This window comes from Notechis scutatus, chromosome 4, assembly GCF_049901735.1.
Source record: "Notechis scutatus isolate UNSWTSFEM ecotype Mainland chromosome 4, rNotScu1.2, whole genome shotgun sequence".
NCBI lineage: Eukaryota > Metazoa > Chordata > Lepidosauria > Squamata > Elapidae > Notechis > Notechis scutatus.
The window spans coordinates 73,050,874-73,063,377 of record NC_142012.1 but is presented as its reverse complement, the minus strand read 5'-3'; the positions used below and the strand labels follow the sequence as shown (position 1 = coordinate 73,063,377).

The 12,504-nt window shown below is 37.2% G+C and overlaps 1 protein-coding gene across 3 annotated transcripts in view; it reads right to left on the bottom strand.

Annotated features, from left to right (window-relative positions):
• The window catches only part of ZSWIM8 (zinc finger SWIM-type containing 8), a 75,799-nt gene that overhangs the window by 35,271 nt on the left and 28,024 nt on the right, over positions 1–12,504 (bottom strand). For all 3 annotated transcript variants that reach the window (XM_026674245.2, XM_026674246.2, XM_026674247.2), the window contains exons 6-7: positions 2,050–2,131; positions 1,570–1,690 (exon numbers count right to left, since the gene is read on the bottom strand). In XM_026674245.2, coding sequence (XP_026530030.1) covers positions 1,570–1,690; positions 2,050–2,131 — 203 coding nt within the window. The remainder of the gene's footprint in view (positions 1–1,569; positions 1,691–2,049; positions 2,132–12,504) is intronic.

Genomic DNA, 12,504 nt, shown 5'->3' with positions numbered 1-12,504 from the left:
TCAAACATACTCCTCCAATATTTTACATAACTATAAAATAGGCCAATGACCAGGAGATTTAGCGGGTATCTTTCCAGGACCCCTTCGAAAATTGGTTTCAAGAATTCTGTCTATATTCTTATGCTATAAAAGTAGAATAACAGCTCTTTTAATTGGGCAAATAAATACTGAAAGCACATTAGTACTTATTAGTGGATGAAAGTTCCACTAATTGTGGCAAATTACATTGATAGAAGTGAGTCTCCAAAATTCCTCAAAAATTATCATAGCAAATCACTGAGCAGTTCGTTCACTCTCCCATGAGCTAAAACAAAAAAGCAACATTTATTACTGGTAACAGCTATATTGAACAACTTTGAATGAATCCAATGTAGTGTAATTTTTTTTTAATCTAAAATAGGAAACTTGATGGATTTCTTGAACTAGAGGTAGCTCAGGTCTGTTATACATACTAGGAATTTTGAAATAGCACAATAGCTGTTTTAGAAATTATAGGGCTGGCCCTTGAATCTCCTTTTTTAGGAGAAATCCTTGTCCTTTGAAAGGAGGTAGGAATTGCAGCCTCAATGGCAGGAATTCCTTTAGGATCAATATGAAAGAAGAATTTTCCAGTACTTCAGGGGGACCGGCGATTCCTTTGTTTTTATGACCCACATTATCCTTGTATCATGATCTTCAAACTGGACCATTGAATTGAGAGAATGATTCAGCGGTTGGAGAGACCCAAATTTAGTGTCTCCTTCTCAGAAATAGGAGACATATATCTTCTCAATGGCTAGGTAGTCTTGTCACAAACAGTGCTTAATGCAAAAGTCAAGAATTTTTTAGACTGCATGTGGCTACATTATAGCTGCCTTGTACAAAATTGCTATACAGAGGATGTTTTCATGCAAACTTTTGTGGTTTTTACTGCTAAGCATTTATCCCTCAACGTAGGTTCCTTTTTTGGCTGCTATCTCCTTGTGATTCCTAGCTTCTACATTCTTCCTGTTCAGCCTGAATGCTTTGCATAATGGTTTGTTCATCCCAGAGATGCACCCTCAGCTGGATCCAACAAAATGGCGAAGGTCAGCTATGGAAAACAGTAGTGGCAGTCCATACATCTAGAAAGTGCAATAGAAATATGTGACGGACTGTAGGGCTCCCAAAAGGGCAGAAATGGGGGTGGAAGGGCGGTGGAGGAGTTACACAGGTGGGGGAATTGAAGTGTCCCTGTGGCCATAAATGTGGATGAGCTCAAATTTTGATCATGTGATTGCGGAGATGCTGCAATGCTGTAATTTCAGAGACCAGCCATAAGTTTACATTTTCAGCACCATCATAACTTCAAATGGTTGCTGAATTATATGTATCAAGGATGATTTGTATACAACTTATGATTCACATGTTGAAATATAGCTGATCAAATATATATAGTTCTCCATCTAAATTTAAAAAAAAACACATTATCTTTTACTGTCTTTCTAAAACTACAAAAACAAATAGAGTCCAGAAAGGCAAGATGCTGGTGTTTGCATTTGACTTTGCAAATCTGCACAAATTGTAAAGGAAGAAGAAAATTTCACTTACCTAAATACAACAGGAGAGGGACCACAAAATTTGTGAAGAGTTTTCTTTATATTGTCACTTAATGTAGATTCATCCAAGTACCAGGTGCTTTGATCAGAGGCAGATGGACCAGCAGTAGGATCTTAGGAAAAAGCAAAAACATTCTTTCAGTTGTTCCAAAGAGTTTGTTTCCCCCTCTACTTATAAGGTTGCAGGTAAAACAAGGAGTGAGCCTTATTTTTACCTCAGAAATACTGAAACAAGTATATATTTGAAACTTGATACAACCTACCTTCCTACTTCTTAATAGAGAAAAAGTTTCATATGAACAACTCAAGAGAATCATGATCAGTATACTTAATCTGCTATATCTCTATGCTTTTTAGTTATTGGCAGCCTAAAGTGCTACCATGTTAGAAACTAAATGTATTTGCATATTTGAAAACCATTGTTTCAATGATACTGTTTTAGTATAATAAAATCCACAGCATTATTTATTACCTGGGGCTCCACATACAGTGTTGATGGCAGTGGATTGAGAGGATAGCAGCTCATCAAGTAGACGCTGAGCAGTTGGAAGTATCTAAGAGTAAGAAAAACACGTGATGCTGATATTAAATGTTCTTCCAGAAATAAAGATAACCATGGTAATTTTAATCAAAACCAGATGTTTATTTAAACTAACAAGAAACATCTGGTTTTGATTAAAATTACCATGGTTATTAGTCTTTAAAACAATCACGTCTATTTCTATTTAACCTTAGTATTAATTATGTTTCACTTATATAATTTGAATATCTTTCTCATTTCAACTGCACTGAAGCTTTGCTCAGAATGTAAGCCAATAAAAGAATATTGCAGAATGCAGGCAGTCCTTAACTTACAACTGTAAGTTTAATGACAACTCAAAATTACAAGTCCTGGAAAAAGTAACTGTCCTATGGTGGCGCAGTGATTAGAATGCAGTATTGCAGGCTAATTCTGCCGACTGCCAGCAGTTTGATTCTGCTCAAGGTAGATTCAGCTTTCATCAGTAAAATGAGGACCCTGATTGTTGGGGGCAATACGCTGACTCTATAAACTGCTTAGAGAGGGCTGCAAAGCACTGTGAAACAGTATATAAGTGCTATTGCTAGTGCTAGTGTTACAACTGTCACACCATCATCATGGTCATGTGATCACAATTCAAGCATTTGGTAACTAGCTTGTATTTGACTGGTTGCAGCATCCTAAAGTCACTGATTACAATTTCTTGCTGATTTATGGCAAAATCACACATTGGGGAGCTGGATCCACTTAACAACCACGATTCATTTAACAACTGCTATAAAATTGTTCTAAAACGGGCAACTCAGCATATAACCTCAACAATTTATAACAGAAATTCCCAACTGTGGTTGTAACTTGAGGACTACCTGTAATTGACCATTCAAAATGACACCTTGGATCTCAAATAGAAACTGCTTGGCCCCAGACATGACCAAAACTACCAAATCCTCTTTGCTGCTGACCATCAGGCTTTAAAAAACAGCTTTTAACTTAGGAAGTTAATGCTCTGCAGAACAAACCAAATATTCAGGTTCCAGCATTTTTTTAACTACAAAAATACCTCTAAATTCCACGTAGGAGTTTTTTTCTAACAATCCTATAAGCCCTACAAGGGTGCTTAGAGACAATAAAATTAAAATTAAAATAGAAAATAAAATTAGTGAAAAACTACAGCCCGTAGTTTTGCTTTGGACATGTCCATTTGCCCCAGAATGACACAGGCAAGGATTTGAGGGCACAAACAGCATTTGCAGACCTAGAGGAAATGGCATGGTACTGTCAGTCGGTGCTCCATTCAAAATCCAAGAAAGAAATACTTAAGACTCCATAAATTAGAGAAAAGAATTCTTTTACTGAAAAATGAAGTGGTAGCATCAAATAGGATTCTGAATCTGAGAATTTAGGCGCGCAGATCACATGTACAAAGAGATGAAGTTGTTCCCACCCCCCATAGTTCAAAAGATTCTTCCAATTAAAAGTTCTGAATAAGATCATGTGGACATCTTCAGGTGGTGATGAGGCCTCTGTCTGTTGACCTTGGCATATTTTGATAAAGGTTTGCAGCTGCGCAGAGAAAAGAAAGCTAAGCGAGAAATAGAAACCTAAAAGCAGGAATTTATACTCCCCCCCACTCCTCATTTACACAACACAAGAATGTAACACCTCCAACTCTCTTCCCCGACCATATCCCCCCTCCTCCCCCCATTACTTATGGCAGCCAAAAGATGCAAGGCAGTGGAAAAGATGCAAAGCAGTAGATCTTGAAGGCTGACAGGTACGTTACTTCACTTTCTGACAAGGGGCCATTGTGTAGCTACCTACCTGCCTTGTGGAAACCATTTTTAATAGGCTGATCTCTGCTGCCCCCATGACAATCATCAAGTGAGACAGTTCATGCCAACCTCTAAAAATTTCAATATATTCACCAACCCAAAGAAATCCCCTAATCCTGGTCTAAATTTGCTGATTGGGCTATCTTTGGACTACTGGATCATCTGTCCAAGTCTTTTTTTTTTTTGGCCTTGACATGGCAGTTTAGCTACTAGGTCACTGGATTCATTCTGTGGTTGGTTCAATGCTCAGATGAGAGTGAAAAGAGTACAGAAGCATCCACAGCAAACTACAATACCATCATTTCTTGGGTACTGACGTTTGAGGTAGGTTACAACATTTGTGTGATGAAACAACTTTCTCCCTGCAATGCCCATGAGAGAGAATTCTAGAGTAAGGCAAACCCAGGTTAATCTTTGGGCTAAGGAAGCACCTGATTCACTGACTCAGAAAGTCTATTACCAAGCCTAGATTTACAGATTTACAAGCCTAGATTGTTTTTTCAAACAACACAAAGATCTAATTTCTACTAGACAAAAAAAGTTATTTTGATTTGTAAGAACCCTGCTTCCAATTTAATCAAATTTAGATCACATAGATGTAAACCACGACTTACATCATTTTTTTTCAGGAGCTAATACTAAATGGAGAAAGAAAAACCTCATGCATCACCTCCGTTGTGCAATAATATTAAAAAGTTTTTATACAATCTATTGCTATGCGCATTGATGCATGGTTATATATTGGTAATGCTTTTCAGGAATTGGGAGTTGTGTTTTATAATATGTAAATGCTATTCAAAAAAGGAAGGAAGGAAATGGAGAAAGAATGATAATAGTTTGCAGTTGTACTCACACTTACTTGAGACTGTTATTTAACACAACTGAATTTCTTTTTAAAATATATAAACACTGGAAGCTATGAGGCTGTACTCCTATAAAGGTTGGTTTAGGAGTAAGCCCAAGTTAATGGAGTACTTCAATGTAAATCATTTTAGTGCTGCTGTGCTAATAATCATACAAAAAGAATGAAGCTAAAGGAGGGTGACCTTTTCAAATTATGTTTGCAAGGGAGTTATCCATCAATATTATTCAAATTTATTTATCTGGAGTCTGACAGCACATGAACAAATAAATGAAGAAATAAATATATAGAACTTTTATACAATAATCTGGTATAATCAGCCAATATAGAATGGAGTCTATTAGCTGCTCCACTTCAGCCAGTAAATGTCTTGGGCCTAACCTAATTCTATGTATGTGTATGTTTTTTAAAATATTAATATTCCTGTTTGTGTATTTGTTTTTAAGGAAATTATTGCATCAAACCAATTAAAAAAGAAAAAATACCTACATAAACAAGGGTTGTTGTGACAGCTGGAAGCTAATCTCATAAGGTAAAGCACCCCTCCCCCTGTGAAATTTTTCAGCCCTCTTTCGTCCTTCTTTCTTTGTAAAATAATAAATTTTAATAAATATAAATAAATTATAATAGTATTATAAATTATAATTTAAATGTTGAGAGGCTACACATATCAAGAATCTGTTGCTTTACATCATATGTCATTCCGACGTTGTATAATAATTATTTTGGGCATTTCTCATTCATGAAAAATTCTGATTTTTATGTACTGAAATGTTGGGGATACACTGAAGAACATAATGCAATCTTTACCAGCAATGCTCTCTAGTTACACCAACAATACAGACTATAACTCAAAGTATGGAAATGATAAAGGCACCTAAACAAGGTGAATTCCAGCTTTGAAACTGCACTTTCAAACATCAAGTATTCCCAACATTTTATGTTGTATTAACCTCATGTGAATATAATGTGCAATAATCTTCTTATTTCAAAGTCTATCCGTTTCATATTAAGATGGTTACCCACCTAGGACTTCAGTTGAGTCCTTCAGAACCTCTAGCAAGTGTAAAACCTGGACAGTGATGGCATCAGGACCAAACTATATGTGATTAAATGGAATGAACTACCAAGAGGCACTTTTATCTAAGTCAAGCTATTTTGTTCTGTCTTTTGCCAAGTCAGGCTGAAAATAGCCGAGCTAAAATGGGTAGTGTAAGGAGGTTGATTTAGTCAAATCCTGCTCATAGAAGCCTGACAGCTGTAGGACTAGAATGACACAATTCCCATGGAAAATGACACAGGGTCACCTATCATAGAGAACTCTGAAAAAAACACTGGGTTAGAAATATATTTATGTATTAAATTTATATGCTGCCCATCTCATTCTGCAAAGCAACTCTGGGTGGCTCCCAATAAAAATAATATTAAATTAACAACAGTAGATACAAAGCTAAAAAGCAGAAGGCAAGGATGGTACAATGGGGGCATCTTCCCTATTAATCCACCAACCACACACATCAGGCCCTTCCAGAAGACCAAAAGGTGGAGCCAGATCACACTCAGGTAGCCAGTATCCTAACAGCAAGAAAATTAATACACTTTAAAAACTGATTGCACAAGTATCTTAATTTCTGAGGGGGTGGGGGAAAGGCACACTAAGCTGGTCTTTGGCCTGACTGAAATGGCACAAAATTTGAAGAACTACAGGTAGAAATGTGCAAGAGAAGATTGATAACATCACCTTGGAATTTATGGTAGTAAGGTCTGTAACAACTTAGCAGAATTAAATAGATAACTTTGGATATTAGGGGAACTGGTTTAAAAACCTGAACAATTAGAAATTAGAAAAGAGACCAGAATAGCAAAAGAGGTGAGATTCTGCCTGAAGGCACAATTATAAAGGTCTCCTGAGAATGAAAAATGCTACCAGTATCTAATGAATGCATAACTGAAATGTGATAGTAATAAAGTCAAGTTCTACTGAAGTAGCTCATAATATTTCATGCCAAGGATTGCCCCCAGCTAAGGGGAAAAGCCACCTAGGCAACAGCATAACGTTTTGGAATGCCTAGTTTCATGCTATGGACTCAATATGCTGCTCACTTTTGGCCTGTCCTGTTTACATTCATTAGAAATGAACCCACACTAAAATAATGTTTAATAGATAACTCTGAAAAAAAACATTGGGTTAAAAAGTCTATTTTATACACTATTAGGGGGAAATTAAATGTCACCCCATATTTATCTGCAGTTAAGTGGAGGCAAAAATCTTTGGCTGGAAACCCTTTCTTGGTCTGGGGGAAAGCAGCAAGAAATTATTCCCCACTTGTCCAATTGGTGCAAGTGGTATCAGTAGGAACAAGGAGTCTTCTCAGGCTGTTTCATGTGCATATGAGATATGAATTGAGCAGAATTGGAAGAGAATCTCCATGCCAGAAGACTTTTTAGTGTACCTGTGTTGAAAGTGGAACAAGGAGCGGCTCCTGTTTCATCTCCATGTTGATGATCATATATCTAGCAGCTCTGCTGGGTCTGCAGGACAGTTTTTCTGTTTTTAACCCATGAGAGCTTTTGTAACAATGCTGCTATCTGATAACTCACAGAATCCCACATGTGTTTGCAAAGGTTGGGGAGCCCTTAAATACATCATCTCCCACACCCTTTCCTATTCTTTTATTCAATGGAAATAAATTATTTGTTTAGAAGAACTATTCATAATTATGAGAACATTGCAAATTGAACATCTCAGAAAGTTAAAAAAATATAATAAATAGTCTTGAAGCATCCCAAAGAGCAAGATGCTACAAAGGTCAACTAGAACACAAACAGATGAACTAAAATTCATTAGTTAGCTTCAAACCATTTATCATAGATTAAATGAAAACCAAAGCTGTTTATCAAGCAACATTTGTTAACTACCATTCAATGCAAGAATGTATGTGTCACATTTAACTATTGCATTATGTGATATCACTACTATATCTAGCAACAACTTTTTTCTTATATTTCCAGCAAAAATCTACTACTCCCTAAAAATAAGAAGCGTTATTGCATTTTTATGATTACTAAATGTTCTGTTATTACACTTTTTCATTCATCCACAACTGATGGTATTATTTATGCTTTTACTTATATTATCTGTCGAAATAGATTAGACTAAAAGCTTAGGAGATGCAATATAATTAATACTGCTTGAGGCAGGGAGGAAAGGATAGCCAAATCAAAGCTATGTAAGACCTTGAGTGGCTTAACTGTATGATGCAGGAAATCACATGTCCATTCTTTTCTCTTTTTTTGTAAAAACTTTTATTTGGGTTTTCACAAAACATAATACAAATAAAATATCTTTTTTTGAGAATAGCATGATCCCGGGTTATCACTTCTCCATACAGACACAAATTCAATTTCATATTTATCTTTGTATTCTATTACATATCTTATTACTACTTTAGCATTTTCTCAGTGATTTTTCCCTTCTCTTAGTTTTCTCAACTTTGTTTTTAATTATCTCATTCCTTTCTAAATTCAATTATATATCTTTTTCTAAGTTTCAATATCTTTCTAGTCATTATATTTATATTTTAGTCTGTCCTGTTTCAATTTCATATTTTCTTTTCTCATTAAACAAGTTTTCCCCTGTAGTTACTGATTGGAGTATGACACCTTTGTATCTTTTAATTTTTGTCCATTCAAATCTTATTTAAACTTCAATTTATGCCTTTACAATAATAACATTCAATATCTAACCTCTATTTTATAACACATAACTTTTGCCAATCGAATTCTGCTTGGTACATTCTTAAAACACACACTAAGTTCTTAAAGAGAAAATATGTATATAACAATACTACATAAAACACTTATTCTATTCCAATTCAGCTCAACCATTAATGTTAATTACAATCTTCCATTAATATTGATTAACCTCTTTAACATTTCTTTTCAATTAAATATCATACTTCCTTAGGAACACTTATAAAATTTCCATATTTTTTCATATTTCTTTCATATTTCTCTTCACTTACATTTTTATAAATCATTAATAACAATTAAAATGTTTCCATCTTTTCCTAATTTCATTCTCTCATTCTCTTTATTTCATTTATTTATTAATAAACATTACATTACATTACAATAAGTATTTTATCTATCACTTTAATCACACTTGTTTCATATTTTCTAAGTTCATTTCTATTTCTAATATAACAATGCTGTCTTATGTACCCTTGCAGAATCCTCTCTTTCAATTAAATTTTCACCCATTGTCTCTGTCTTCTAAATAGGGTTATACCTTTAATCCTTGTACGTTTTCCCTGTATCTCTATATCCTGTTTCTGTCCTTTATAACTTCTTTTCCTTTCCTTCTTCCCCGTCTTCTTCTCCCTTCCCTTTTTGACCCCTTGTCTCTCTAATTCTAATTCTCTCTTCTGTAATCCTCTCTTCTGTTTCTTCCTATTATTGTAATTGCTTTCAAACTATTCTTTTTGTTGTTGTTTTTTCAGATCTTAAATTTTTCACCCTTTCCCCCCTTTCCTTTTTTCCCCCCACATAGAGTTACTTGGTCATTAAGTCACATGTCCATTCGAAGGCACTCTTTTCAACATTGCTACAATATTTGATTACTAGATATACACTGCTCAAAAAAATAAAGGGAACACAAAAATAAGACATCCTAGATCTGAATGAATGAAATATTCTTAGTAAATACTTTGTTCATTACATAGTTGAATGTGCTGACAACAAAATCACACAAAAATTATCAATGGAAATCAAATTTAGCAACCCATGGATATCTGGATTTGGAGTTACACTCAAAATTAAAGTGGAAAAAAACACTACAGGCTGATCCAACTTTGATGTAATGTCCTTAAAACAAGTCAAAATGAGGCTCAGTAGTGTGTGTGGCCTCCACGTGCCTGTATGACCTCCCTACAACGCCTGGGCATGCTCCTGATGAGGTGGCGGATGGTCTCCTGAGGGATCTCCTCCACCTGGAATAAAGCATCCCCCAACTCCTGGACAGTCTGTGGTGCAACGTGGCGTTGGTGGATCGAGCGAGAGATGATGTCCCAGATGTGCTCAATTGGATTCAGGTCTGGGGAACGGGCGGGCCAGTCCACAGCATCAATGCCTTCTTTTTGCAGGAACTGCTGACACACTCCAGCCACATGAGGTCTAGCATTGTCGTGCATTAGGAAGAACCCAGGGCCAACCGCACCAGCATATGGTCTCACAAGGGGTCTGAGGACCTCATCTCGGTACCTAATGGCAGTCAGGCTACCTCTGGCGAACACATGGAGGGCTGTGCGGCCCCCTAAAGAAATGCCACCCCACACCATTACTGACCCACTGCCAAACTGGTCGTGCTGGAGGATGTTGCATGCAGCAGAACGTTCTCCACGGCGTCTCCAGACCCTGTCACATCTGTCACATGTGCTCAGTGTGAACCTGCTTTCATCTGTGAAGAGCACAGGGCGCCAGTGGTGAATTTGGCAATCTTGGTGTTCTCTGGCAAATGCCAAACATCCTGCACGGTGTTGGGCTGTAAGCACAACCCCCACCTGTGGATGTCGGGCCCTCGTACCGCCCTCATGGAGTCTGTTTCTGACCGTTTGAGCAGTCACATGCACATTTGTGGCCCGCTGGAGGTCATTTTGCAGGGCTCTGGCAGTGCTCCTCCTGTCCCTCCTTGCACAAAGGTGGAGGTAGTGGTCCTGATGCTGGGTTGTTGCCCTCCTATGGCCTCCTCCACGTCTCCTGATGCACTGGCCTGTCTCCTGGTAGCGCCTCCATGCTCTGGACACTACGCTGACAGACACAGCAAACCTTCTTGCCACAGCTCGCATTGATGTGCTATCCTGGATGAGCTGCACTACCTGAGCCACTTGTGTGGGTTGTAGACTCCGTCTCATGCTACCACTAGAGTGAAAGCACCACCAGCATTCAAAAGTGACCAAACCATCAGCCAGAAAGCATAGGAACTGAGAAGTGGTCTGTGGTCACCACCTGCAGAACCACTCCTTTATTGGGGATGTCTTGCTAACTGCCTATGCTTTCCACCTGTTGTCTATTCCATTTGCACAACAGCATGTGAAATTGATTGTCAATCAGTGTTGCTACCTAAGTGGACAGTTTGATTTCACAGAAGCGTGATTGACTTGGAGTTACATTGTGTTGTTTAAGTGTTCCCTTTATTTTTTTGAGCAGTGTATATTGTCAAATAAATGTGCTACAGAATAAATCAGATTCTACATTCATTGACAAAATTGTTGAGGTGGTTGCTGATCTAGTGCAGACAGCTGTGATACTAGAAAGATGTTTCAAAATCAAAGGCAAAGAATCAAAGGCAAACTCAAAGGCAAAGTAGATCAGAGCCGTCACAGATATATTCTCTCCTTTCCCAAATGTCAATGGGTCAATGAACAGTATGAAATCAATATTGCCACCACATGTGGGCAAGAAATTGTAGAATAAGCTCTCATCACTAGGAATCTAGGAATATTAATTTTGCAATGAAGGAAAAAAAACTGATAATGTATCTATTTGTATCCCACCTTTATTATTTTTATAAATAGCTCAAGATGGCAAACATATCCCAAATTATTGGCTATCCTCTGCTAATTACTACAAAATTATTCTTAGCGTACAAGTATACTTCCTCAAATTTTCAGTACTTGTAGTCCTCAACTTACAGCCACAATTGAGCCCCAAATTTCTGTTGCTAAGCGAGACATAATTAAGTGAATGTTGCCCCATTTTACCACCTTTCTTGCCACAATTGTTAAATGAAACACTGCAGTTGATAAGTTTGTAATATGGTTCCTAAGTGAATCTGACTTCCCCATTGATTTTGCTTGTCAGTCAGTCAGTCACAAAAGGGGATCACACATGACCCTAGGACATTGCAACTATCATAAATATGAGTCAGTTGCCAAGCATCTGGATTTTAATTGCATGACCATGGGGATGATGCAATGGTCATGTGAAAACATTCATAAGTCACTTTTTTCAGTGCCATTGTAACTTGAATGGTCACTAAATGAACTGCTGTAAGTCGACGACTACCTGCATTGTTTGGCATTAGCCAAATGTAGGGATTATGAGAGAGCCAGTTTGGTAAGAAGGGTTAAGGCGCCAGCCCAGAAAACGAGAGGCCGAGAGTTCTAGACCTGCTTTAGTCATGAAAGCTATCTGGGTGACTTTTGGCTAGTCATTCTCTCTTAGCCCAACTCACTTCACACCATTGCTGTTGTGGGAAATAACAAAGAAGTGTTGCAGATATGATCGCTGCCTTGAGTTACTTGTAAAAATAATAGGGGGCAGGGTACAACAAATAAAATAACATACAGAGACCATCACACTGGTGAGGCCTATTTCCACAGTCCTTTTCAATAAGAATGGCCACAGTTGTGAGAGATTAGTTTGGAGGAAGTTCTGAACTGCAAAGAAAATAGATATACAATAGGATTTACATAGTGCTTCTACTGCTCTGGAAAAAGAGCCTAGGAGCAAGTTAACATAAGCACATATTGACTACTGTTTTCTCTGCCTGAAAACTTTAATCTATAATAGAGTAGAGGCTCTGGATACCCATATAATCCGTTGGGTCAAAGAAACCACTTTAAATGTTTACTATCCCTCTTTATGAAACTGCCATCATGCTGTATAAAATTTCTTTGGATTCTCAAAGGGGAATGGGGAATAGATTGTGAA